General features: G+C 57.1%; 7 protein-coding genes across 7 annotated transcripts; 3 read left to right on the top strand and 4 right to left on the bottom strand.

Moving 5' to 3' along the window:
• The first annotated feature begins 2928 nt into the window (after positions 1 to 2928).
• MYCTH_2307527 (uncharacterized protein) lies at positions 2929 to 4644 on the top strand. The gene has a single exon (XM_003664518.1). The coding sequence runs from the start codon at positions 3013 to 3015 to the stop codon at positions 4303 to 4305; it is 1293 nt and encodes a 430-aa protein (XP_003664566.1). The 5' UTR covers positions 2929 to 3012; the 3' UTR covers positions 4306 to 4644.
• A 74-nt stretch (positions 4645 to 4718) lies between these two features.
• On the bottom strand, positions 4719 to 5879 carry MYCTH_52904 (glycoside hydrolase family 10 protein; the record flags this gene model as incomplete). The annotated part of the gene is made up of 3 exons (XM_003664517.1): positions 4719 to 4814; positions 4892 to 5332; positions 5436 to 5879. 3 exons carry the CDS (start codon positions 5877 to 5879, stop codon positions 4719 to 4721), a joined length of 981 nt encoding a protein of 326 aa, XP_003664565.1.
• A 1557-nt stretch (positions 5880 to 7436) lies between these two features.
• MYCTH_2111528 (uncharacterized protein) lies at positions 7437 to 9808 on the bottom strand (the record flags this gene model as incomplete). Its single annotated transcript, XM_003664516.1, has 4 exons — positions 7437 to 7648; positions 7784 to 9293; positions 9352 to 9553; positions 9714 to 9808. The coding sequence occupies 4 exons, from the start codon at positions 9806 to 9808 to the stop codon at positions 7437 to 7439; spliced, it is 2019 nt and encodes a 672-aa protein (XP_003664564.1).
• Positions 9809 to 10396: 588 nt separating this feature from the next.
• Positions 10397 to 14901, bottom strand: MYCTH_2307522 (uncharacterized protein). The gene is made up of 4 exons (XM_003664515.1): positions 13461 to 14901; positions 13257 to 13379; positions 10769 to 13163; positions 10397 to 10699 (listed from the first exon to the last, which is right to left on the bottom strand). The coding sequence occupies exons 3-4, from the start codon at positions 12996 to 12998 to the stop codon at positions 10512 to 10514; spliced, it is 2418 nt and encodes an 805-aa protein (XP_003664563.1). The 5' UTR covers positions 12999 to 13163; positions 13257 to 13379; positions 13461 to 14901; the 3' UTR covers positions 10397 to 10511.
• A 2546-nt stretch (positions 14902 to 17447) lies between these two features.
• Positions 17448 to 17897, bottom strand: MYCTH_2307521 (uncharacterized protein). The gene has a single exon (XM_003664514.1). The coding sequence runs from the start codon at positions 17853 to 17855 to the stop codon at positions 17673 to 17675; it is 183 nt and encodes a 60-aa protein (XP_003664562.1). The 5' UTR covers positions 17856 to 17897; the 3' UTR covers positions 17448 to 17672.
• Positions 17898 to 19983: 2086 nt separating this feature from the next.
• On the top strand, positions 19984 to 21741 carry MYCTH_2307519 (glycosyltransferase family 25 protein). The gene is made up of 3 exons (XM_003664513.1): positions 19984 to 20324; positions 20404 to 20621; positions 20695 to 21741. The coding sequence occupies exons 1-3, from the start codon at positions 20196 to 20198 to the stop codon at positions 21542 to 21544; spliced, it is 1197 nt and encodes a 398-aa protein (XP_003664561.1). The 5' UTR covers positions 19984 to 20195; the 3' UTR covers positions 21545 to 21741.
• Positions 21742 to 23197: 1456 nt separating this feature from the next.
• MYCTH_2128368 (uncharacterized protein) lies at positions 23198 to 24652 on the top strand (the record flags this gene model as incomplete). Its single annotated transcript, XM_003664512.1, has 1 exon — positions 23198 to 24652. The coding sequence occupies one exon, from the start codon at positions 23198 to 23200 to the stop codon at positions 24650 to 24652; it is 1455 nt and encodes a 484-aa protein (XP_003664560.1).
• Between the last annotated feature and the right edge of the window lie 654 nt (positions 24653 to 25306).

The following is a 25306-nucleotide window of genomic DNA, read 5'->3' as shown; positions in this document are numbered from 1 at the left end:
TCTGTGTCTTCATCGGCGGCGCTGATTAGGCCGGCCCTTCGTTGAAACAGGGTGTTGTTCAAGTGGCGCAGGCAAGTGAGGGCCATCTGGAGATGACTTTGCTTGGGATCAATGTACAACCGCCTGGACGTGGAGGCGGTGGAACCACATCGCGCACAGAGGTGTTCGTGACTTTCCTCCTCTGCTGGAATATCGTCACCGGATCTGACGAAATATTCATGAACAGCTGCCTCGTCGGTCTCGAAGAGCCAATACTCTCCATCGGAATCCTGCCACACGTTCAGGAATGGATTGGCAGCGGTGCGAAGCTGGTCGAGTTCGAGTGGTGTTATCTCCGGGAACCCTTCTTCGTCATCTCCGTCGTCCGCGGCGTCTCTCGCCTCCGGATCGTCGTAGGTGCCCTGGAAGAAATCCATAACCTCTTTCGCCTGCAGCCATCCCGGGAACTCGGGAGAAGAGAAAACGGTCCAGGTGAGTGCGGTGCGAAGGAGGTCCAGGTAGTTCGAACTCATTTTGCTCAATGCTTCGCCGTACACGTCACTTGTGCCATCCGGGAGAGCCTCCAGCCGTTTGGAAAGCGGCCGTTGAAACGGTTCGCGCATGAACGGGATGGCGGTCTCCCTGACGTAGAGGAATCGGGAGCCGGCCTTTTTCATGATGGCCTCCTTGGCTGTCTCCTGTTCGGCGGCGGAGAGCCCTGGCACGTCCTTGAGCGCGTCGGTCAGGATCATCTCGATGTCGCCCCGGTTATAGAAATTGACGCCGATCAATTCGTCAGAATCAGGATTAAGTTCGTGGAAGAGCTTCGACGAAGAAGCACACCCGATGAGGATGCGGATGCCAATGCCAGCCTTTTCAGACATGGCGCTCATGACGCTGTCGATTTTTCGTGCAAGGTCTTCTTGATTCTTGTTGTCGAGGCAGTTGGTATCCACGCCATCGAGGACGAGGACTACCTTCTTCTTGATCAGGGCGGCAATTCGGGCAAAACCATCGGCAAACTCTGGCAGGCTATCGGATCCGGATCGCATCAGAGCCGACATAACGTTACTCTTGGCCTTTGCCTTCCAGAAAATGGCATTGCAGTTCTCGAGCAGCTCAACCCTGTCTTCGCCCTGGACGGCCAAGTCATAGAGCTGCGATAGTAGAGTTCGGCAGACGCTGTCTGCAGTGTACACCTGATTGTTTCTCAGCTCGGCGCTGCTGGTTGAGCCGCTGCATGAAACGTACAGCAGAGCCTCATCGGGGCCGGCCGCGGCTGTGATGCGGTCCGCAATGGTGGCCACGACAAACGATTTGCCAGATCCCTCGGGACCGGCCAGACATAACAGCGCGCTACCTTCTGCCTCAGTCCACCGGTTGTAGGTATCGAGTTCAAACACCCACTGGCAGGTCCCGGGGAAGGTGGCGTCGATGGTGTCTTCGAGGATCTTGAAAGAACCCTGCATCGGGCTGAGGGCTTCCTGGTATGTCTGGAAGTCCTGCAGAGCGTAGTCCCACCGAGACTTGCGTTTTGTAGATGCTTTGATATCATCTAGTCCTTTGAGCAGAACATCGAATTTCGCCATGGCCTCCTCGTGCAACTTTCTTTGGGTGTCTTGAAAGTCCCAGATGTGCCGGACGGTTCCCTCAATGCCGGCCAGAACAGAGGAGACGCTCTCGAGCTGGGATAGGGTCTTGTCTTGGAAGATGCCCTGGCTCCCCTCCAGGATCTTCTGTTTGAAGGTGGCCACGGCGTTCAGCCTGTCCTCAAACTTCGCTTTGGAGAGACCAAAGAAATCCTTGAAGCCGTGTTTGATGCGACCGAGGGCGCCTGCCGTCAGATGGCGCTTGACGGCATAGGAAAATTCCAGCACGGCGGAATAGGCACCAATGACGTTCTGAAAAAGCTGCTCGACCGACGGATTTGGCTTCCAGTACGGCTTGGACCTCTCATCGTACAGGCGGTCGTAGTGACGCACGATGACCATGATCTCGCTGATGTCGCTCAGACCGGAGCCGAAGAAGGTGTAGAGGTCGTAGTTGGTGTGGATGGCAGTCAGGGTGAGCTTGATGGCGTACCAGGCCATGCCGACGCTCTCGGGAGCGTTTTTTGTGACAAAGTCGCCGGCGGCGACGAAGTGCTCGATATTCTCCATGATGTTGGCGATCCACGAGGCAGGGATCTCGACGTCGCCCACTTTGCGGCCTCCATACTTCTTCCCCGCATCGCCTTGCAGCAGCTCGGCGGCCAGCTTTGTCTCCTCTGGCGTGGCTCTCTCGCGCAGGAACTCGTTCAGCAGCTCCGCATCCTTGGCGCTCGAGTGCCGTTCGGAAGCATCCTTGCGGAAGCGCTCGAGGGCCTCCTCGTACAGACTCCGGGTTTCCTTTTCCTTCTCCTTTTCCTTTTCCTTCTGCTTTGGTTTATCCATGGTGAAATTTCTGTGATGGTCAGCTCGTGATAAAATCGGAGCCGTGCCTCGACCGAGGGCTTAAGTGCCTCGCGCCGACGTGAGATGCCCGCGAGTCCATCGTGACGCGATGCTCTTCCCGCGGCAGTCTTTTAATACTTCATTCACGATGGCTCGACAATATTCAGCGCTGACGTGAGATCTTCTCCGGAGCCAAGGACATTGGCGGCGCAATGCGTGCGGAGCCCAATGCGGAGGGGTTTGTACGAGGAGAAGGTGCAGATTTGGTCAAACTGAAGCGGATCGCGCCGGCGCCAAGACGCGGGCCTGACACCATGCAGGCGGTAGTTCAACTAGCTCCGGAACTGCAGAGGCGCGCCATTGGCCACAGGCACCCTGAAATTGGCTGCCTGTAACTAGTCCGTACTCCGTACTGTGTAGGGAAACTAGGCTGCCGCATGCCCCGCGGGCAGCGCGCCGAGCGCGCCTGGCATGGAAATCCGATAGCTTGGGAAATTTTGGGACGATGCCAAGTCCCCCAATTCTGCACTACACCACATCCAGAGAAGAGGGTCCAGCACTCCTCTCTACACTACATACCTGAATCACCCGCAATTGCACCATGATGCGCTCGCCAGGCGCCACGCTCCACTGTAGCGGATGGCGCCGATACGCGATTGCCGTCGTCCTGGCCATAACGACCGCCGTCGTGCTCAATACCTACTTTGACATTTCTTCCATTGTTCCGTGGCGACCACGACTCCCTACGCTGCAGACCTTCCCCGTCGCACCGCTCACCGGAGCCTGCGACGGCATTCCGCCGCCCAAGTCGGACGCCCATGATGACGCCGCCGACGCCGCCGCCGACGCCGCTGCGGCTCCGATTCCGATACCGAACCTCGTGCACTACGTCTGGCTGCTCGCCGATCCCTCTGTCCTCTCGTTCGACTTCAAAGTCTTTGTGAGCGTCTACTCCGCGCACCTCTACTTCCGCCCCGACCGCATCTACTTCCACACCGACGCCGCGCCCGACCTGTGGGAGCGCGCCAAGACTTCGGGCGACCCGTGGACGAGGCGGGTGCTCAACATACCCGGGGTGACGCCCAATTTTGTCGAGAACCCGCGCTCGACGTCCGGGGGCGTCGAGATCGACACGTTCGGCGCCAAGTCGGACTTTTTGCGCGCCGACGCCCTCCGCCGGCACGGCGGCATCTACCTCGACGTCGACGCCGTCCCGCTCCGCGACGTCGCGCCCCTGCGCCGCGCCGGCTTCGCCAACGTCGTCGGCGGCGCGGTCGCCCTGCGCACCAAGCACGCCGGCTTCGTCAACACGGGCGTCTGGCTGGCCCGCCCGCACTCGACCCTGGCCGAGGTCTTCTTCCGCGCCATGGACGCCTTCTACAACGGCGTCTGGGCCGTCAGCGTCGACATCCTCACCGACCTCGCCTACCGGCTGCACGCCATCCCGGGCGAGGTGCTGATCGTGCACCCGCGCGCCTTCGCGCCCACCTCGTGGGAGCTCGAGGACCAGGAGCGGCTGTTCCGGCCCCACGGGTGGTCCGCGGGGCAACGGTCCTTGTCGGCTGCCGGCGACGGCGGCGACGACGACGGCTCGGCGGGGGTACGGCTTCCTGGCAAGGAAGGGCTGGGGAACACGTGCGCGGACGCGCTCGCGTGGCTGGCCAAGCGCGAGGAGCGGAGCGACGGGGCCGGCCCGGAAGGGTGGGAGATGGACTTTTCGTCCACCTACGTGCTGCACGCGTTTGACGACTACGCCGACCAGGTGCGCGGGTGGGACGGCAAGATCACGCTCAAGTACGTGCTGGCCAGGCAGAGCAACTACGCCCGCGCCGTGTACCCGGCCATTTGGCATGCCCTCGAGGCGGGCATAATCCCGAAAGAGGAGACGCAGTGACGGAGCTGTCTTTGGGTTTAACAGCGGTTTCCAACAAAGGAGCGAGGGATCATTGACTTGCGCAGCGCACTCAGCTCGGTACACTTTTTTTTCCTTTTCCTATTGGGACCAACGAGCAAGGCACAATTGGGTCAGCTCCGGTCTGACAAGCGGTTTGTTTGTCGCTGGCCGGCAACAAATTTACGTCCCGGCTCTTGGTTGCGAGAGCGGGTTTCGGATACAATTTTTAATGCACGATGCCACGGACCGACGCAGATAGAAACATTATCATAGACGGCCAAAAGGGTAGTAGAAACTCGGCTTTAAAATACCTACAATATATAATTACACGTAGGTAATGATCTTGGCCCGAACTTGGACCCACAGCCTTTTTTTTTCCCGTTCGATCTTTCCGGCGCCTACGGACGTGGCGACTACTGCTTGAGGAGCTGGACGATGGCATTGTAGTTCGCCTTGGGGTTGAAGTTGCTGTCGAAGAGCAAGGGGTTGCCCTGGGGACGCCACGAGTCCTATCGGTGCAAGATTAGTCCGCTCGCTCACACCCTTCTTCAGCTTGCTCGCGAAGAAATGAAAAGGAAGAACTTACGGGATCGCGGACACCCCAGACGGTGATACCGACGCACTTGGGCTCGTCCAAGCAGCCCTGGACAACGGCAGTGTAGTCGTTGGTGTTCTGGTTCTGGATATCGAGCTCGGTGACGGCAACCTCCTCGACGCCAGCCTGGGCGAGAGCCTTGATGGCCTGCGCAAGACCGGAACCCTGGCCAGACTGCAGGTGACCCTGGGTGCCGATGCCGTCGATGGGGATGCCGGCCGCGAGCCACTTCTTGACGTGAGCGACCATGCCGTTGGTCAGCTTGGCGTAGTTGGGGCTGTCGAGGTTGTAGTCGTTGATGTACAACTTGGTGTCGGGGTCGGCCTCGCGCGCCGCCTTGAAGGCGATCCCAACAAAGTCCTCTCCGAGGACGTTGGAGAAGACGCTGCTGCGAAGCGAGCCATCCTCGTTGAACATCTCGTTGATGACATCCTAACGTTTCAAATAATGTCAGAAATCCGGAGGTTCCATCATTCCAGAGGGGGGGGGAAAGGGGGAAGAGGGGAAGGGAGGCGAGGAAAAGGGAAGAGCGTACCCAGGCGTAGATCTTGCCCTTGTAGCGGCCCATGACGGCGGCAATGTGGTCCTGGATGGTCTGGGTCAAGGTGTTCCGGTCGCCGATCTGCTGAACGTAGCCGGCGAGCTGCGAGTGCCAGACGAGCGTGTGGCCGCGGATGGTCTTGTTGTTCTGAGTGGCCCAGTCGACGAGGTAGTCAGCCTGGCCCCAGGTGAACTGACCCCGCGATGGCTCGATGCTCTGCCACTTCATGCTGTTCTCGGGCGTCACCTGGCCGAAGTTGGCCCTGATGATGTCCGCGTTCTTGCCCGACGTCAGCCGGCCCTGGTCGGTACAGGTGCCAAAGTAGAGCTTGCCCTTGGCCTTAATGAGCGCGTCGATGCTCTCAGTTGCCTGGCGGTGCTCGAGCGCGGGCGCTGCCGAGACGGCCAGCGGCGCGAGGACCAGGAGATTGGCCTTCATGTCTGTTGAGGAAAGGACCTACGGACACTGCGTTGGATTAAACTCTTCGGCTTTGCGTGCTGAACGGAAACCAACTGATCAGCGGGTGTAGGGGGAAGGAATGTGGGTGATAGGAGGCATTTATATATCCGCGTACATAAATATATATATATATATATATATATATATATATAGCTCGAGGTGAACCAGCAGGGCTTCGACTCGACTTCCTCCCACGGATATCATCCATCCTTGTTCATCCGCGGAGTGACTTTTCCAAAGGCTTCCGTGACGGGGCCCCCTTGCCATGCCCCCGCCGGTTTGTTTGTTTCGTACCTGGTGAACTCCGTCCCTTCGTTTTCCCCTTCGGCACACGGCAGTCCCCTCCACGGCGGCGGAATCTCGAATTGAAGCCAAATCCGGTAATTAAGCCCTCGGCAGCTGTGGCGGGGCGCCACGGCGCGGTGCAACGTCAGGTTGGCGCGCATTTGCTGATCTTTAGCCGCGTCGACGCCGGGACGGTTAAAGGATGATCATGCCCCTTTTACCAAATCTCCGTAATATCTTCACTCCAGCGCTGGCCGAATGCCCTCTTCCCCACAAGCGCCTCACACCTCGACCATGCGCCCCAATGGTTGTTTTTGCGTAATTAACGAGCCCGGAGCCAGCCATTGGTGGAACGGAGCCAGCCATTGGTGGAAGAATAAGGGTCGAAGCCAGGCGAGTTCTCATGTCCCGAATGTGCGCTCGAAGTTGCCTTCATATTCGACGTAATAAGAGCCGCATGAATCTCAATAATGACGGTCCTCAGAGTTGGCTGTCGACCGGGCCAAATCATCACAGTTCTGGTGGCCGGAATTCTAGGTCGGATCGTAAAACTAGTTAGCTAGCCAAGCTTTGGACTCCTCCGATCTCTTCCCTGCGTGCAGAAGCCAGGGCACATTGACATCTAGGACGGAATGGACGGGTTGGAGTGATCTGTCTGACGATCAGCATGACCTGAGCGGGAAGGGGAGGAGAGGCAACCGGGGAGCTGGACCCGGTCGAGGCAAACGTGAAACGGCTTGATTCCCCAAACGCCGCGTTTGTGTGCCACGGGCCAGAAACGCGATATGCCGAAGGCCAATGGCTATACTTCCTCATAACCAGATATTGTTGTGAGGCTTGTTCGGCTCGTATTGGCCTGCTTGCAATGTCCCGCCGCCATTGTGTTGTACGCTGCAAAGGACAGTCGCAAATTACCTATCCTTGTCGACGATTTATGTTGGTTCCATAGGTGTTTCTCAAGGCGGGACAGAAATCATTGTTGCAGGAGGATTGCATCCGCAACCGAAACATCATTCATGTCTTTCGAGCGAAACCCTGTGTCCACAGTAAGAAAAAGGGGCCCACTCTCAGCGTCCCAGTCCACAGCACAATCGAACGATGGATCACACTGGAATCGCCCATCAGGCCATCTTCCCACCGCTAACCAAGGAAAACAACGCCGGGGTATGCATTGGGCCGATGGAGTACAGGGTATGCTACACAAAGCCGATAATGAATTATACAGCGAAAGCAGGGAGCATGCTCCCTGACTCACTTGGCGAGGAACTTCTGGAACGCCGATTGGTCAATGACGACGTTGCCGACGGCTCTCAGGCGCTTGCGTCCAGCTTTTTGTTTTTCAAGCAGCTTCTTGCGGCGAGTGATGTCGCTCGCGTGCAGCTTGGCCAGGACATCCTTGCGGAAGGGCTTGATGGTCTCGCGCGCGACAATGCGCTTGCCAGCGGCGGCCTGGATGACGATTTCTGCGAGCAGTTAGTGGGACCGCATTACCATAAAACAACGTTGACATATGCCCTTCTCTACCAGCGGACAGAAAGGGGGAGGCAGATGAGGGTGAAGGAGGAGGGGGTTGAGGGGGGGGGGGGAATAGAACGTACCAAACATCTGCCTCTCGACATGCTCTTTGAACTTGGTCACCCATTGCCTTCCCAGCCGCTCTACCTGGCTGACATGTACAACGCGCGCAATGGCGTCGACGGGCTTCTTGTTGACGAGCAGGTTCATCTTGACCAGCTGGCTCTCGCGCCAGCCGGCATCCTCGTAGTCTAGGGTGGCGTACCCCTTGGTGGCGCCCTTGAGCTTGCCAAACAAGTCGTCGACCAGGCTGGCCATGGGCACCTCGTACTTGAGAATGACCTGCGTGGCGTTGAAGAACTCGAGGCTCTTTTGAATCCCGCGCGCGTTCTCGCAGATCTCGATGACGCGGCCGACGTACTCGTCGGGAAGCGTGATGGTGGCGAGCACGTAGGGCTCGTAGGTGGTGGCCTTGCGCATCCGGACGTCCTCGTTCTCCGGAAACTCGGCCGGGTTCGTAATGATGGTCTCCGGGCCGCCGGTACTCCAGACGATCTTGACCGGGACGGCCGGCTCCGTGATGATGATGTCCGCGCCGTGCTCCTGGCGCAGCCGGTCCTGGAAGACGGAACAATGCAGACTGCCGAGGAATCCCAACCGCCAGCCGGCGCCCAGCGCCTCCGAAAAGTCCTTCTGCAGCGTGACGCTGCGGTCGTTGAGCACCAGCTGTCCGATGCTATCCGCCAGCTTCTGGTAGTCCCCCTGATCCGTCGGGAACGCGGCCACGAAGACCATGGGTTTCGGCTCCTCAAAGCCGGGGTACGGCTCGACCGCGTTCTCGCAACCGACCGTCGTAAAGGTGTCGCCAATCTTGGCGTCCTGGATCCTCTTCATGCCGGGATTGAAGAAGACGTACCCCACCTGACCGGCCCGCAGGACCTTTTGGGGCACCGGATTCGGGTACTGGATGCCGACCTCGCCGACGACGTACTGATTCCCCGTGGCGAAGCTGACGAGCTTGTCTCCCGCCCTCACCGTGCCGTCAAACAGCCTGACCAGCAAGACGACGCCCTTGAAGGTGTCGTACCACGAATCCACCAGCAGCATCCTCAACGGCTTGGCCGTGTCGCCGACGGGGGCGGGCACGTGCTGGATCACGGCGGGCAGGATCTCGCCGACGCCCTGGCCCGTCTTGGCGCTCACGCGGACGGCGATGGACGTGTCCAGCTCGAAGACGCTCTCGAGCTGCTCGAGGGCGCGCTGGACGTCGGCCGTGGGCAGGTCGATCTTGTTGACGACGGGGACGAGGGCGAGGCCCTGGGCGAAGGCGAGGTAGAAATTGGCGACCGTCTGGGCCTGGACGCCCTGCGACGCGTCCACCAGCAGCAGGGCGCCGCCGCACGAGGCGTAGGAGCGCGTCACCTCGGCGCGGAAGTCGACATGACCGGGCGTATCGACCAGGTGGAGGAGGTAGTCGAGGCCGTCGTCGGGGGAGCGGTAAATCATGGTACAGGTCTGCGCCTTCACCGTGATGCCGCGCTCGCGCTCGACGTCGAGCTTGTCCTGTTCTCCGTGGTGAAGCGAGCAGGCGGCCTGTTAGCGTGGCATCCCACGGAAACGAAGAGCCAGAGGTGCGGGAGGAAGTACGAACGAGGATCTGCTTGTTGGCATCGCTAGGCGAGATGGTGCCCGTGTGTTCGAGGAGGCGGTCCGACAGCGTGCTCTTGCCGTGGTCGATGTGGGCGACGATGCAGAAGTTTCGGTAACGTTCAATGGGAATGGCGGCAATGCGCTTCTCGAGTTCGGCGGCGCGGCGCTGCTCGGGTCCGTCCTTCACCGGAGAATGGGAATGGCTGGCAAGTCGACGTTGCAATGGTGACGGTCCGGGGACTGTCGCCCTCGTTAAAGTTCGCTGCGGGACGGTGCGCTTGAGGAAATGTCGGGAGGGGGGCGCAACATTGAAGCGGGACCGCGTGTCGCAGGCAACACATCGCACAAAGCTCGGCGTGCTACCTCCATGCCAGGCTCGTCTTCCTCGTTCTCCTTCTCGCAGAAGTAGACCAAATTCCCGGCCGAGAAGCGGCGCCAGACGCACACGCCGCAGCCATGGTCCCATCCGCGTTTTCCAGCACGGCACTCCGCGCATCCAATTGCCGCTCCTAGCTCATGTATAATCTTTGTTGCGAAACGGGGTCGTACTGCGAAAGGTCTCCTGCTTTTCGTGTCTGTTGTTCAAGGTCCAAAAAAAATTGGAGATCGCCGGGGAATTGCCAAGATGAGATGGTCCGCAACGCCGCGGAGCACTCCGTACTAGTACGGATTACACCTACCTAGGAAACTTTCTGGGAGTGGAAATCCTTATCTTATCGCAACCACCCCTTACGGCAGTACGCAGTAAGCAAGGTACTAAACTCTGGATACCCCACAATGGAGCAATAATCGACTGGAATTATGGACAGAAGATGAGGCTATGTACATACATACAGCTGTCAGCATGATGATGTCCTTCCCTTTTTTAAAATTTGCCGTCAAAAAACAAGACCACGACCCTCAGCAACGAGACAGATCCCTAAGTGTCTAAGCGGAACCGGTCCCTCCTTGCTAGCCAAGGTACAGTCCTGTTCTCCAATGCAATTTATACACTTCTCGTTCATCCACGCGTGACCGTGCAATGCCTAGTGAACAGATAGAAGAGAAGAAAAAAAACCTCCAAACACCAAACGGCTCGCTTAGCCACAAGTCTCCTCTCATTCCAATGCCCTGTTGACGTCGGCGCCGCCGCGAGGCAAGCTAGATCTTGCACCAACGGCCCTACGCCAGCACCCATTCGCTCCCTCGCTTGACGAACTTGTCCATGAGCAGTGTCAGATCCGACAGGGCAAACCGACAGATGTAGAACGCGAAGAACTCAGCCGCGTGCCTTGCGCACAGCTCCAGGCCGACTTGTGTCTTGTCGGCGTGCCGCAGGCCCGGGTCTTCGACTTGCCGGGCGATTTGGTCTGCGAGCAACATCTGTCAGCATATCTTCGGTTCTCGTTGTAAATGAAAAGGGTGGGGGAAATACTCACCCACAGTCTGCGCGGCATCAAACAGCCTGGCCAACGAAGACATGTAGTTCGCGTTTGGCCCCGTGAACGACACGCTATTAATATCCCGCTTGGTCGGTCTGCTGGTCGGGTGCGTCGTCATGGGCAGGCTTGCCAACGTCGCATCCTTTCCCAAGCCCTCCGAGAGATTTGTGGTGCTCGCAGCCGCTCCGTTCCCCCCTTTGTTCCCATAGCCAGACGCTGCCAGAGCCGGCAGGTTTGCCGAGCTGTTCTTGCTCCTCAGCCGCCTCCACGAAAAGCTGCTGGCCTTACCCGCGACACTGGCCGACCTCGGCATGGCCGCGGCATCCCCTCCCGCGGCTGCGGCATCTCCAGCAGCTGCCGCCGCAGCCGCCGCGGCCGCGTCTTTGAACATCGAGGACGCGCCTTGCACACCCACCTCGCTCCCCAGTTTCCGCGACAGTGTGGCCTGCACGTGCTCCAGCACGCCCTCCAATGCCTGCATCTCCTCGAGCACAGCGTCCGCATCGCATGTGTCGACCCGGGCGAGCTTCTGCAGCGCGGCGGTGAGCAAGTCACAGTTGGCAATCTTGTCCTCAACTGCCTTAAGCTTGACGCCCTTGACCCGCCACACGTCGCGCGGCACGAACAGCCTGTTGCTGAGGTACCCGCCCCGCGGGTGACACAGGGTTTGGTACAGGGCGCGCATCAACCAGAACGGGCGGAGCATGACGTCCGTCGGGCAAGGTTCAAGCGGTGCCGGCGCGTCGGCAGTGAGCGGGTCGGGAGACCCCGGCCTCTCAGACGAGTGGAAGTCATTCTCAAAGAGGTGCAACCCGCCAGGGGTAGTGCTGTTTGCCCGGTCCTTGAGATGGTTGCTAAGGATGCCTGCCGGGAGCGAGGGCACGGCGGGGAGGCGGGCGCCAAACTGGCTGCTGAGAGGTGTGCCGGGCGAGTGGTCCGACATGCCTTCGTCGAGATGAGAGATGGACAGGTTGCGTGTTTTGAGGCTCTTGAGGCTCGAGGAGGAATAGTTCTTTCGCAGGTTGGGCGCGCGGACGACCGACGGTGTACCCACGCGGGGGTACTCGTCGTGGGACAAGGCCGTCGGTCGCGGCGGGGCGTCCTCGGGCTCTTCATCCAGGGTTCCCGGGACAGGGGAAGGGCCGGGCCTCGAGGTGGGCGGGCCGAGGGCGCGGTTGGGGCCAGCGGATAAGGCTTGCCGCTGCTGTACGATGTAACTGCCGGTCTTCGGCTGAGACGGGAAGGTTGGTCCAGCCGTTGCTGGCGCTGCTGTCGCGGCAAGTTTGTTGGTCTCGATCTTGAGCCCTTTCGGGTTCTGGCCGGACAGCCGCCAGTTTCGAACGCTCTGGCCCGAGCTCTGAGACCCCGCCGAACCTGGCTGGGGAGGCACCTGGGCCGCAGCCTGAGGTGGCAGCGGCGGTAACGGGCCGGAGCGGTGCGGATGCGTGCCATCCTCGCTCACCGGCGTGAGAGTCGCCCCCGTGGCCGGGTTGGATCCCATGGAGCTGTGCCAAGTCCGGCCGGTCATCCCGCTCGAGTCCGATTCTCGCGGGACGGGAGGTCTCTGCTGGACACCAAACGCGAAATCGTCCATGCCGTCGGTCCTCGGAGCCTCCTCCAGCAGCCGTTCCTCCTCTTCCGAGTCATTCCCGTCATAGAAATCCTCGCCTGCCGTCACCCTCTTCCGGTACTCCTCATCCTCTAGTTGTTGCTGGAGCCGCAACCTCTGCTCGCGCTCGGTCGCTAGCTCCAGTGCTTCTCTCTCGGACTCCCGCACCAGTTCCCTCGCCATCTCTACTCGTCGTAGCTTATCTGCGATGGGATCGACCTGGGCATCGTGATACGAATGCCCGGGGTAATGGGATTCTGGTTCATATCCATCATCGTATGCGGCCTCGATTGCGTCGTCCAGAGCTGCGTCGAACTCGGCTTCGGTGGCACCGCTTGGGGCCCGGATGTGCTTCCTGACAACCCTAGAAGAAGAGCGCGAGTGTACAGACGTCACGCTTGAGCGGTCAGATTCGTCAATTGGGTCGAGCCACGAGACGGACTCGTGGCTGTTTGCACGCTGGTGGCCAGACGATGATGCAGGCGCCTCCGTCTGGGCGTTTGGTCGGTCAGGAGGGGGCCTCCGTGGACTCTCATACTCAACCGGCGGCGACGATGGTCTAGCGGGGGAACCAGGGCGGCGGGGAGAGAGGGGAGGCGGCATGTACGCGTTGTCCATGGTTGGGGGTCGTAGCGTCGATCCATTGTTATACCTCGCTCGGGAGAACGCAGACTGCAGTGAGTATTGTTGGGTCAGATATGGCGTCGGCCCGTTCCGTGGGTCTCGTGCGGTGTCTGGAAGCGGCGATGGCCGTGACGGTGGCGGCGGGCTTCGCCTTGGTTCCTGGACGGCGTGGGTCTGTTCAGCGTCTAGGTCATCTTCCAATGCCCCACCCCTGTCCGCTCTATACGGTCGGAGGTAATGGTCATCCGCTACCTGTGCGTCTATTATGTCTTGGAGATCATTGCTCTCTGGACGGCGCGGGAGCTCTTTTCCCTCGGGTTCCATATCAACGAGCTGCTCGTCGAGCTCCATGACCCGAGCCAGGTAGGTTTCATGCTATGATAGGCGGCGCGTGCCACACAAGTCAGAAGGGGAACCCGGAACGAAGCGCAGCAAGTCAAACGACCAATGACTTACGATAGCCTCCAGCTTTCTTCGGTCCTCCTCCCCAGAGGTGCGCAGGAGAACCTGGTGCAGCACGGCACATGCCTCCGCATAGGCTCTCCTTGCGCCCTCGAAATTCTGGGCATTGTCCAACTGAACTGCCGTGTTTGCCTTCTGCAGAGCTTTCGACAGCATCGCTTTCTGGGACATGGGCTTTCCCTGGCGATCGCGTTCCCTGTCACGATCTCGATCTCGCTCCCGAATCTCGACGCCGCCCTTTGCTCCGGCCGACCGGCTGCCGGAGCGACTCCTTGCCTGGCCATTGGGCGCGTAGGCCATGGTAGTTTCGTGAGTGAGCATGTCGGGTGGCTGTGTCTCAGCGGCGTGTGAGTGATATGACAATGATCCGTTCTCGTCAGTCCACCTGGGATGGTCATTCCAGGAGCCGTCGCTTTCCTGTCGTGGCTGCTGGTGCTGTCCGACCTCCTGAGCAGCAGCCTGGCCTAGCACATGTGATTCGAGAACCTCGTGCTCCAAGGAGGGCCCAGCCGAAATCCGGGGAAGGCTTTGAAGCGGGGGGATGGCGCCGGCGACGGGGGAATCTGCTCGGTTCTTCGTCCGGGGAGACAATCGAGGAGATCCACCCGACGTTGACGGCCTCCGCCGGTGTAACTTCCTTCCCGGTGAAGAGTTAAATGCTACTGCCCCTAATATTTCCGCACTCACGCGGCGCGTGAAGTCGGCGAGGTGGGATGCCCGGCTTGAAGTCGTCGACGCCGACCAGCGGTTGAGGTTGCGGAGAGTGTCGCTCAGACCGCCGGCGCTGCTCGATCGTGAGTGGCCCCTCTTGTGCCTCGATGAATCACCTTCTCTGGCGGGATCGGGGATCTTGGGCGCCGGTCGAGGGTCATTGAACCAGTCGCTGCGGTCGAGGGGCGAGGCGTGCGACGAACCCTGGTCAACCACAATTCTCGCGGGCGGCAACAGCGACGAGGTGCGTGGGGGATTGCTGGCCGCGAGCGACGAGGACCGCGGCGGGTTCGGGTTCGGGGGGGCAGGACGAGAACCGGCGGGGGCCCAAGGACGGTCGGAGCCTGCAGGGGAAGTGTTGTCGATCGCGTTGTAGTGGGAGAAGGGGAAGTGGCTCCTCGAGCCGGGGTAGCCCAGGTTGCGGCCGGCGCTGGTACTTCGTGATCTGGGAGAGGGCGACGTGCTAGCAGACGGTCCGGCGACGCCAGCGAGGGCGGTCGGCGGCGGCGGTGTCGTGCTCGAAAACAAAGCGTCGGTCGGTGGGAAGGGGGTTGTAGGTGTGACGACAGGGCGGGTTGAGGACATTGCGGGAATGTCCTTCCCGAGGCGGCTCGAATTGCTCTTCGACGAGAGCGAGCAGCCAGCCGAATCGAGACTAGGTGGGAGGGCTCACTGCAGAAGCCAGGGGAAAACCGAGATAGTGCGGGCTCGGGTTGGTGTGACTGGAGACTGCGGGCGCTCGGCTGATTGCCCGATTCCCTGTGGTGCGTGTGTGATCGTTTCCGGGGTTGCTGTTGGCTGGAGGGTGCCGCCGCAGCACTAGCTCAAGCTCGATTTGAGCTGTCCACCAATAAATTTCCCCACTACCAAGCAAGCGTCGGGAAGGCGAGGCCCGGCTCCAGGGAGGTCCACGGCGCGCTCAACTCTGTTTGGGAAAGGGCTTCTTTTCGATGGCTACACTCCCGCGTTATTGCCTCCAATCGCACTCGACTGCGATCGCGCCAATAGGGCGGGCGCGACTCGGAGGTATCACGCTTGGAAGGCGACTCGGCATGCCAACGGCTCGTACATAATAAAGAATATGACGATGGAATGGAGGGCTTTGATCGGTCAATTGAAAGAGAAGTACGGAGTAGTAGAGAGGCGAATCGCAAAATGCTGCGGGGCCTTGTGGACGCAAGCTTTGGGAAGAAAAAGGGGCAAGCGCGGTGGGGACTTTGGGCCCAGGGCACCGGGTCCCTTTTTGTGTCGGCAGTTCGAGTCAGTCTTGCAAGATGCCGTGCCCTGCGGAAACCTGCATCTTGCGCCATAAGGAGATATGTTGTCATCACGATGCGGGCGGAAGCCACCTGTCTCATCACGGAAGCCACTGTAGAGCCCACGCTGGCGATGTCTTGATTCTCGGGAACGTTGGCTGAAACCTTCCGAGAGACCGAGAACCCCGGTCGGAGCTCCTCACTTCCATCCTCTTTCCGGATCCTTCCACCCCACAACGGACCTTGCCTAAGAAGCACGGATACAGGCACATACGCTAGCGGACTGGTCCCTTTGTCCAGTACTGCGTACTAATGTATGTAATCCGTACTTACATACATATACAAGTAGACGGGTCCTGTAGCTTGAACGATACGTAATGTGTACCTGATAGTATGCAATGCAGGAAATTTGTGTCATTCTCATGTAGCTGAGGTTGGTGCCCTTTTCACCTTGTATGTACATACATACATACATACACACAGTACGGACGTACACAAGGTACCTTTAGTACCTGATGTACGCGTGGCTGCACGCCTGAAAGATCCCAAGCGGTAACGGTAGTCACCCTTTGGTTCTGGCTGTCTCTCCGACTTCCACCATGAATACTGACCTGAATAAGGAGCAGGGTTATTGTGCGAGATGCGCTTGCGAAGGCCATCTGCCCCGTACAGGTATCCGTATCTCAACGTCTCGCCTGGCGCATATGAAACACCCATTTCCGCGTGTTGGCGCGCCGCTCTCTCCCAGACACCTTCCGTTTCGAGACAGTTCGCTGCACACCCTTGATTCCCGATTCGTGTAGCGCCTGATGCCGCGTTGATATTTTTTTTTTTTCAATTTTGGGCTTTCCATTTCGAATTTGGGCTCCTGATGAGTGTGCTCAAGTTTGTAGATACGGATAGCTACCTAGATATACTCGACCATGACATGACAGTGTGCAAGCGCGTAGTCGAAAGGCGCTCTCAGCAAGGCGGTGAGGAATTCTCATTCCGTTGCTGTTTGGGCCGTGAGGCAGGCGAGATGTCCCTAACATCTTATCAGGCGAGCTCCAGTCGATGCTGGTCAAAGGAAGCTTTCCTATTGGGATCCAAGAGTGCTGATGAGCAGTGTTTAGCAGCGCTGCATCCCGAAGTTGCCCCTGCCCTGTTCAAAACGCCCCGCAATCGCGAGCGAATCCCTCATCATTCGCTCCGTTCAAGGAACCGCACCACCCGTGCGGCAGTTGTTACCGTGTAGTCTGGAGGTCTGGTGCCGGTCACGCACATAGAAAGGATTGTCATTCCGTTACAAAAGACGGACGCCATGGGTCCGATCGGGACCAGACTTTGAATACTACCAAAAAATGACCTATCGCCAAAGCTGACAAAAATATCAGGTTCGACCGTGGGTAGGTATGTATAGCACATACATACATGACAAAAACTTGTGCTGGAGCATATTCACGTCAGCTGCTTTTTTCTCCTGTCGCATTTCTGAATGTGCCCCCCACGCACAGGCTCTTTGCCCGCACATCGTTATCGGGTGCTCCTGCATGCGCCGCAGTTCCTCAGGGCCCGCAGCATGTCCGGCCTTCTCCGGATTTCACTGATGACCGTCACGGTTGCACAACATGTTGATGGAAGACATCCTCTTCATGGTAGTGTACTGCTTATTCGGCGTAAGTTCTTTCAGTCGGGTATTCGTTACACAAAGAGTCAGCTACGTCTGTAAGGATTACTTTACTCTGTACTGGATGTACATATGTACTTACAAAACTTACATACATGCTCGGTGTTTCGACGCGCCGGGCCTCACCCATACGGGGTTTAGCCTGGTTTCATGAAACGCTGCTTACACTTCGAGTGATCCAACTAAGGTTGACAGAGAGGACAACGCTCCAACTCAGTTTCCATGCACCACATCGGCGAGTCCGGGTGCACATACCTTGCCCCATGTATGTATCCCCGAGGGTGCCACCTAATGCTACCTAACCTCCAGGGTTTGCTCTCTTACACTACATCTCATTTAACCATCCTTGCTCATTCCAACTATCTCTTCACGCCAGACTTCGGGTCATACATCGGCCAAACGTCACAATACCAACGCGACAACCCCCTCGTAACCCCAGCAGGTCCGTCTCCTGGCAGGCTGCCATGTCCGCGTCCACATCATAGCATTACTTCCCACCCTAGTTCCCCTAACATCCACACACAAACGCGCTCGTTGGCAGGTTGCACCCCTTCCCTTTGCCACAACCGCTCACGACGACTTGACCGTGTCAACCACCAGACACCCCCTGGCTTTGTCAACCACGGTGGAGGACAGGCTCAAGCAGCGGCGAAGGAAACCGCCTGATGCCGTCAAGCGCGGCAGACCCGGTTTACTTCTGCCGCCATGCGCCGTCGTCGTGATTGGCGCCTTCATCGCAGGGCTGCGCCTCATGGAGAGAGCCACGGGCAAGCCCGGGACAATGACAACGCCGACGCAACCGCTGAGTCAGAAAAAGAGGCGGGTGGTGTGCAAATTGTCAAGACAAAGGGACCTCCTTGGGGGCGTGTCAAACGCAGTAGAGAGCTCATACAAGCAACTAAGAGACGTTAGGAGTAGTAGTAACGAAGAAACAAAAAGAGTACCTTGATAAACTATCTACAAAGGAGAAAAAAGGAGTAGTATAAATAGACAAAGGAAATGATCCGTACGCTAATGAGCATACAAAGCGGTGGAACTAGCGCGTAGCTAGTTCCTCAGAAGCTTCTACGCTTCTGACAGGGCGAGGTCAACATAGAGCGTGGGCGTGCCCGAGTGCTGTGCTCGTCGTTGTGGGCGGGGTAGGGCTGGGGAGGTGAGCTAAAAGCGCAGGCGGAGCTGTCTAGTGCTGTGCTCATGCATGGCGAGGTTCTGAAGAGGGGTCGTTGAGAATAAACCGGACGAATATGCAGTTGACCGGGGGGAGATCGGGAGTTTGTCGAGTCAGGGACCGTAGCCAGAATCGAAGAATTAACTAGATTGAGTGCCCGGACAAAGGAGACAAAGGACTTCTAGTTAGGCACGGCAACTGTTGATTCTAGGGTCCCCATTAGGGCCATTTGTGGTTCCTAGCCGATGTATTGGTACTGTGACAGTGATAAATGGAGGTAAGCCGAAGGAAGGGATGGTCTGACCGAGACGACGCCCTGCCACATTACGGAAACTGGCTCCAGGTCGAGCATTAATTCGCATTATACAACCACTCTCATGAGATAACGAAGGTGCTGTCTCAAACCTTTGCTCAGTAACGTAACGAGAATGCCTCTCTTGTCCTTGTACAGCCGAATGCCCTCCCGCGCGCTTTGTACGGCCTTCCGAAATCACGAACCAAATCATCCAGGAAGTTCCTCCACTATACACATGCTTACGTCCACTGTTATGTCCGTACCTACAAACATAAAAACAAATTAGAGCGACAACATTACATGCCTAACTCAGCGGCGACAAGCCACACACCGATCCAATTCATCGGTGATAAAGTCTGTACCCATCTCAAGCAACTATTAATTAATCAACGGCCACGCGTGTATGCTGATCAAACCCAGGATCAGCCACGCTCCCTATTACCAAATTCTCCCCGGGACACAGCTCAGACACAGCACCACACTGGGATTATACGACCAAAAATCTTTCTTTAGATGAAAAGTGTTAGTTTTAAGGGTAGATAGAGAGAAGTCGGCAATACAGATTTAGAGATGACCAGATAACCATACCTACTGTGAAGACTTGGCACTTCTCGACAGCGGCCAGGAACTATGGATTGAAAGAAACATATGGCGTACGCGTATAGAAGGGTGTAAAGTGTTTTAGATCTTAGAGATATTAGGTAATAGGCGATGTACCTAACTGGGCGTTGTCCGACTGCTTGCTCCTTTTGATCCTATAGTTACCAGAAAAGACCTGGAAGATAATCACTTGGTAATTAGATCTTGAATTAGCATTTTAAACCTGTTTTTAAACAGCGAAGGTAACAAAAGGAAGTTTATGCCTAAGGTGCCTTTAAATTCAGTGCAGAATTTGATTTTCACAATTGGTAAATAGCTTCCGCTTGTGAACTCCTCTCTGCAACTTAACTTTCGGATAAACAATCAGAGGGTTACTTTCCCCAACCTGAGGATGTATGTACATACATGCCTAGGTACCTGCCTACCCACTTAAGGTATGTTTGTACCTATCTTACAAGCATTGTCACTCAGGTACGATCAGCAAACCGGCTGACTATCCTCCGACTTTGATAGAGTAAAAAGCATCCCTACCCTGCACATGTTGTTGTTATTTTTGCGGAGAGGTTGATAGGCGAGAGGCGACTTGTGTCTAATTTACATTTAAAACCAAGAAGCTCGCGTGCCAAGTTTGTCAGCTGCACAGCGCAGATCTCTCACCCCAACAGCCGTTTCAAATTCATCGGTTGAATCTGTGCGCTGCCGTTAGAGGCAGGAGAGAGCTTGAAAAGGAAGGAACTGATCGACAGCTCAGCGTTTAACCGCCTTTATTATCCGCCCATGACATTCAGCAATCCGGATTCCCAATGGTTTGAGAAGATGGTTCCTTTCATCACCGATCCCCTCTTCCCCCCGTTGCTCCTCGGGTGGTCTTTTTCGTCTTTGGAAGATGCATCTTATCTCTGCGGCCACCGAGGCTCCATGCAATGGTTGGTGTCTGAGCCATGCTACTTGATCTAACTTGAAGCACTCTGCTTTTCCGAATCCCCTCTTCGAGTTCGCGTCGCGACTTCGATGCCGTGAAGGCGCCAACATGCCTCGCCACCGGATTGGGGCGATTCTGCTCCTCGCCGTCGTAGCTGTGATTTTGTGCCTCCGCACGCCGGAATGGCCCACAGTGCTGAACAAGCCGGGCCGCGAGATCTTGAATAGCACGCTAGGGGTAATTATGCTGGCACCGCGAATCGCATCGCAAATGGTCCAGAAGGGATAGCCTTGCTAACGCAGTCTCTCTCTTCCAGTTTCAGCACATCTTCGCCATCAACCTCCCCTCGCGCACAGACCGTCGCGATGCACTCGTCCTGGCCGCCGCTCTGAGCGGACTCGACATCACCTGGGCCAACGGCGTTCCCGGGGAAGACGTGCACGACAGAGTGTTGCCCGGAGACCCCAGCATCAGCCGAGAGCTCAGCTCGGGGAAGAGGGGCTCTTGGAGGGCCCATATGAACGTCTTGCAGAGGTGAGTTCAGAGACTGACGACCGTTTCACTTTGCATAGCTTTTATTTTCTGGCGGTTCCTAATCCGGGCGCAGAGTCGTCGACGAGAACATAACAAGTGCCCTCATCCTCGAGGACGACGCCGACTGGGACGTACGGTTGAAGTCGCAGATGCAGGTATTTGCCCAAGCAGCCAGGGCGTTCACGCAACCTTCTTGGAACGGCCGGTCCGTCGCAGAGCAGCTCCGCGATCCACCCGGCCAGGAGCTTCCGCTCAACCAGCTCCCCCAGCGCACGCGCAGGCCGCGCCTGACCCCTTACGGCGACGACTGGGATGTCCTCTGGCTCGGCCACTGCGGCACCGGCTTCCCGGAACCAACGAGAGGGGCGCCGACCTCCTCGTTTCGTGTGACCATCCGGAACGATGATACTGTCCCGCCCCCCCAGCATCTCCGCCCGCACCCCTTCGCCCTGCAAGACGCCCTTTCCGAGACATACCCTCCGCACACTCGGGTCGTCCACGCCGCGAGCCGGACGGTGTGTACGCAAGCGTACGCCGTCAGCCAGCAGGGGGCGAGAAAGTTGTTGTGGCAATTTGGCCTGCAGACGCTGACGACCGGCTGGGACCTGATGCTGCGGGATTGGTGCGACGGCTTGTACGACTCTTCGGATACAGACGCTGACGCCGATGCCGGTCCCGAAGTGTCTGACGACGACAGGCCTCGCGCCCCTCTCTGCGTGACGGCCCAGCCGCCGCTGTTCAGCCACCACTACGGAAGGGGAGCGGCCTCGGATATCACGGCCCCCGGGGGGGGCTTTGTCAACAAGAAAAAAGAAATGACGCCATACGTGCGGCGCAGCGTCAGGCTGAACATGGAGAGGCTAGTCAACGGGCAGGAGGCTGTAGAGCAATGGAAGATCGAGGGCGAGTCATCGAGTGCTTAACTTTGGACAAGCCTTGATGCTTTTCGATATAATTAGACCGTATCCACGTCTAATTAGGTGGGTAGCCGTGCAGCCGGCCACCCATCGTCAGGACGTCTACTCAACCTGTGGTCCGTCAGTTTTGATCAACCCTTGACCTCCTTCTCTCAAACCTCCAGGGAGGTCTTACTTCCGTGATATCCCTCGCTTTGGCCTGAAAGTACAGACCTAAGGTACTTTACCCAGGCTCCCCCTTAGTGGCGTTCCGTGGCAGGCAACATAGGGGAAAGAGGAATTGTGAGATAGAGGGTCTAAACGCAGGAAGGGGAGGCAAAGAACCTCGCGGCCAGAAGTGACTGCTGGGCTATCTTCCCTTGAACCGAAATGCGAACCGGCAATTCGGGCCCAGAGAACATAACATGGGTTCCGGACCCCTATCATTGTTTAGTTATTCATTCGACCAATCCTTGGAACTCACTTGGACTTCAGCTTCCAACGCCTCGCTGAAGCCAAGCTCGAGCGAAGTCAATGCGCTCCAGTCCTCCCACTGTTTGCCCCTTGCCCACGACCTAGGTATTTGGGAGAGAGATTCTTCACTCTTCTTCCTGGAATGCATGTTTCGGAGAGAGCAACGCCATTTCTACTTCCTCTGCCTGGCCCCACTAGGCCTACCGCTTGGTTCCTCAACCCAAGGCTCTTACTCCTAGTACACGATGCTCGACGTCGACACCGATTATCCTTGGTAAATACGTCGCCACTCTGTCCCTCCTAATCTCTCTATCCTCTCTTCTATTATCTCCTCTTTGCTACGCATATCATCTCCAACCTCTTGTGTTCCTACCATGGCGTTGCTCAAACGTTTGGTCTCCTTCGCGAGGGTTTGTGAGCTTCCTCGCTACTTCCCTCTCCAAGCCTTATTCTCGCGTCCTTCTCTTCGTAGGTTTGGTCGCCGAGGCACATTAATCATCCAGAAGGCCTGATGTGCGGGCAGTGAACCTCGGGCCGAAACTGCACCATCTACTGGTGTCTCTACCTGTACGGCAATATGTCTCGGCCCAATTCGTAGTTCATACCGAATCGAATGCTCCCCGCGAGATTATACACTCTGCGTTGTGTCCGTATTTTTTGTTTGCTCCGGTGCAATGTTTGTCAAGCGCCAAGTGCGTCTCGACCACCTAATTAATTAAGAGGAATTCACTGAGCTCTCACAAATGTTGCCACTTCCCTCAAGATACGACATGTGAGTTCAGGAAGAGATGCCTCGGTCTAGACAGGTACTATGTATCTAAATGACGTCCAAATGACTACTCTCAACAGACCTGACCTAGCCAGAAACGTAAACCCAATGTCATGTCCATTACCATTGCGGTTACGCATCCCCTGGGGCGGAGGAGGGGAAAGGAAACAAAAGGTGATGGTACCAGGTCAGATCCGATATCGCGAGATTCATGGGGTTTACTGAGGCAAACATTCACGGGCGGTTTGCTCGGAGTCTTTGGCAACGTGTGTCCGACATCGCAAGCATAACAGAAACTTTGTGAGAATTAGGGGAAGTCAGGCCAGCTAACATTAACTATCTTCAAGGGCACAAGACGACACATCTTAGGGACGAAGTTCTTTACAACCGGTTGCCTTGAGACGTGGATCGATATTCCGATCAACACTATCGGGATCATGACGAACATCGTGGGTGACTTAGCGGTTGCTGGGGCGAAGGCGCTACCCAACTGGCCCAGAACTTTCTCCAAAGCCATATACGATGCCCTGTCGATGGCGAAAAATGTTGGCCAGAAAGTTAAGACGACAGGTCTCCAAGTCCGAGACGACGGAATCATCACAACGGCGATCAACACCTCCAGTCGCGCGCTAAGCAGCCGCGTTGCAGATGCCGCTCTCCGATTTGCGACGGATGTGTTCGCCGCTGCAGGAGATACGGCGATTGTTGATTTGATTCTCGAGGTGATAGGCCACTCCCTCGAGGCCCTGACGCAGAGTTTGAGTGCAGCAGCGCTCATCGTCAGGGGTATCTTTACCAACGATACAAACGAGACCACCTTGGGCTTTATCCTCGACCACTTGTCCGATCTCTTCCAATTCATACTCGACATGATCCAGCCGGAAAACGTTATCCCCAGATTTGCAACCGCCGGTGGCACGATCGAGAAGGACGGGGGTGAATTTCCCGGTCGGGACAACCCCTACAACGAGTTAGACCTTCGTCGGGATGCGAACCGACACGCCGTCGTCTACCAAGTGCAGCGGGTTTTATTAACGCTCGCCGCTATCCTAAAGCAAGGCAGGGAAGGGGTACCGTCGAATGGACTAGAGGGCCTCGAGATGAACATCACCTTGCGTAGCGACTTCAAGGACGGAGCCCCGCCGCCGCCGACCCATGTGTCGAAGCTCGAGGGGTCTTCGACATATTATCCCAATGAGAAATGGTTATTCATCAACGGCATTGCTAACGAGCTCGTCTGGTTTCGGCTCTCGTGCGACAAAATCCGCGACACGTTCAAGAGGGAAGTCAAAGGCATCTATAACAGAAGCGACGGCATCCTCTGGGACCTCATCGAGTGCGCCGGAGAGCGGAGCGCCGCCGAGACGAACGCCAATATCGAGCGCACACGGAGCAGCAAGGCCGCGCAGGCGATCCTGGAACAAGAGCTCAGGGACGCACTCTGGCCCGCTGACGGGAGCGTCCCCGACAAGGTCGTCATGATCGCCCATTCCCAGGGGTGTATGATCTTGCGGCTGGCGCTGCAAACACTGGTGCAGGAGATCAGCAAAGACTCCAATCGGACGCGGGAGATGAGGGAACGGCTGAGGGTGTTCACATTCGGTAACCCGAGCATCGACTGGCGGGTTGTCGTGGACGGGACCGAGGATTCCCTTAGCAACTACGCGATGATTACCGAGCACTTTGCGCACCAGACAGACTTCGTGGCTGTTTTGGGCGTTGTGGGCCATCGGGATGATCGGGACTCGGGCTACGACAAGGACTCGGTGTTCTATACCAAGAAGGGGAAGGGGCACCTGTTTGGGGCGCATTATCCTCTTGGAGCGGATGCTTATGAAAACGGAATGGAGGCGAAGTTGTTCGAGGCCGTTAATGGGAACGAGATTGCTTAATTAGCGAACAAATGTTGTAAATAAATACTTCACCTTGCTGTATTTAGGTACAGTACCACTCCACTTAACAAGCATATCTCATGGAATATTCATCGATCACGCACGCTCTTCCACACTACTATGGTGTTCAAGCTTTAGGCTAAATGGGCCCAATCGGGTGGAATAGGGGGCATAGTCGTGAAGATTTCATAGGTAATTACATAATTATAGGCATCTAATTATCTCCTTCACTCCATCGCCGAAGTCGTTTCGTTGGTTAGCCAAAGAAGCAATCCCAGCAAGTTCTACTTCGGCCGACCCGTTGATTAATACTGACCTGGGTTCAGCGCCGAATGACTATTAGAAGTCGCTGGCCGTTTTGAGTTTTGATAATCCGTAAAGTCACAATCGTGACATTATTGTGCAGGTAATACACTTACGATCATCACACCCATCCTTCTAGAGCCATCGCCTCCAATGTTAGGTGAAGTTCCAGAACCCAGTCACCGAGCAAATTGTCAGCTGATGAGGCCTGCCGGAGGATAAGCCCGATCCCATCCCCAAGGACTGTCTAATTATGCCGACTTTGCGTCCCTCTGGCGTGATGCTTGCTACATGCCGCGCGTCCGCCTGTTGACAGGGAGCCTTCGCACGTGAAGCGAAGTACGATGCAGA

The sequence above is a fragment of the Thermothelomyces thermophilus genome, chromosome 4, assembly GCF_000226095.1.
Source record: "Thermothelomyces thermophilus ATCC 42464 chromosome 4, complete sequence".
Taxonomy (NCBI): domain Eukaryota; kingdom Fungi; phylum Ascomycota; class Sordariomycetes; order Sordariales; family Chaetomiaceae; genus Thermothelomyces; species Thermothelomyces thermophilus.
This window is presented reverse-complemented; position numbering and strand designations above follow the sequence as displayed.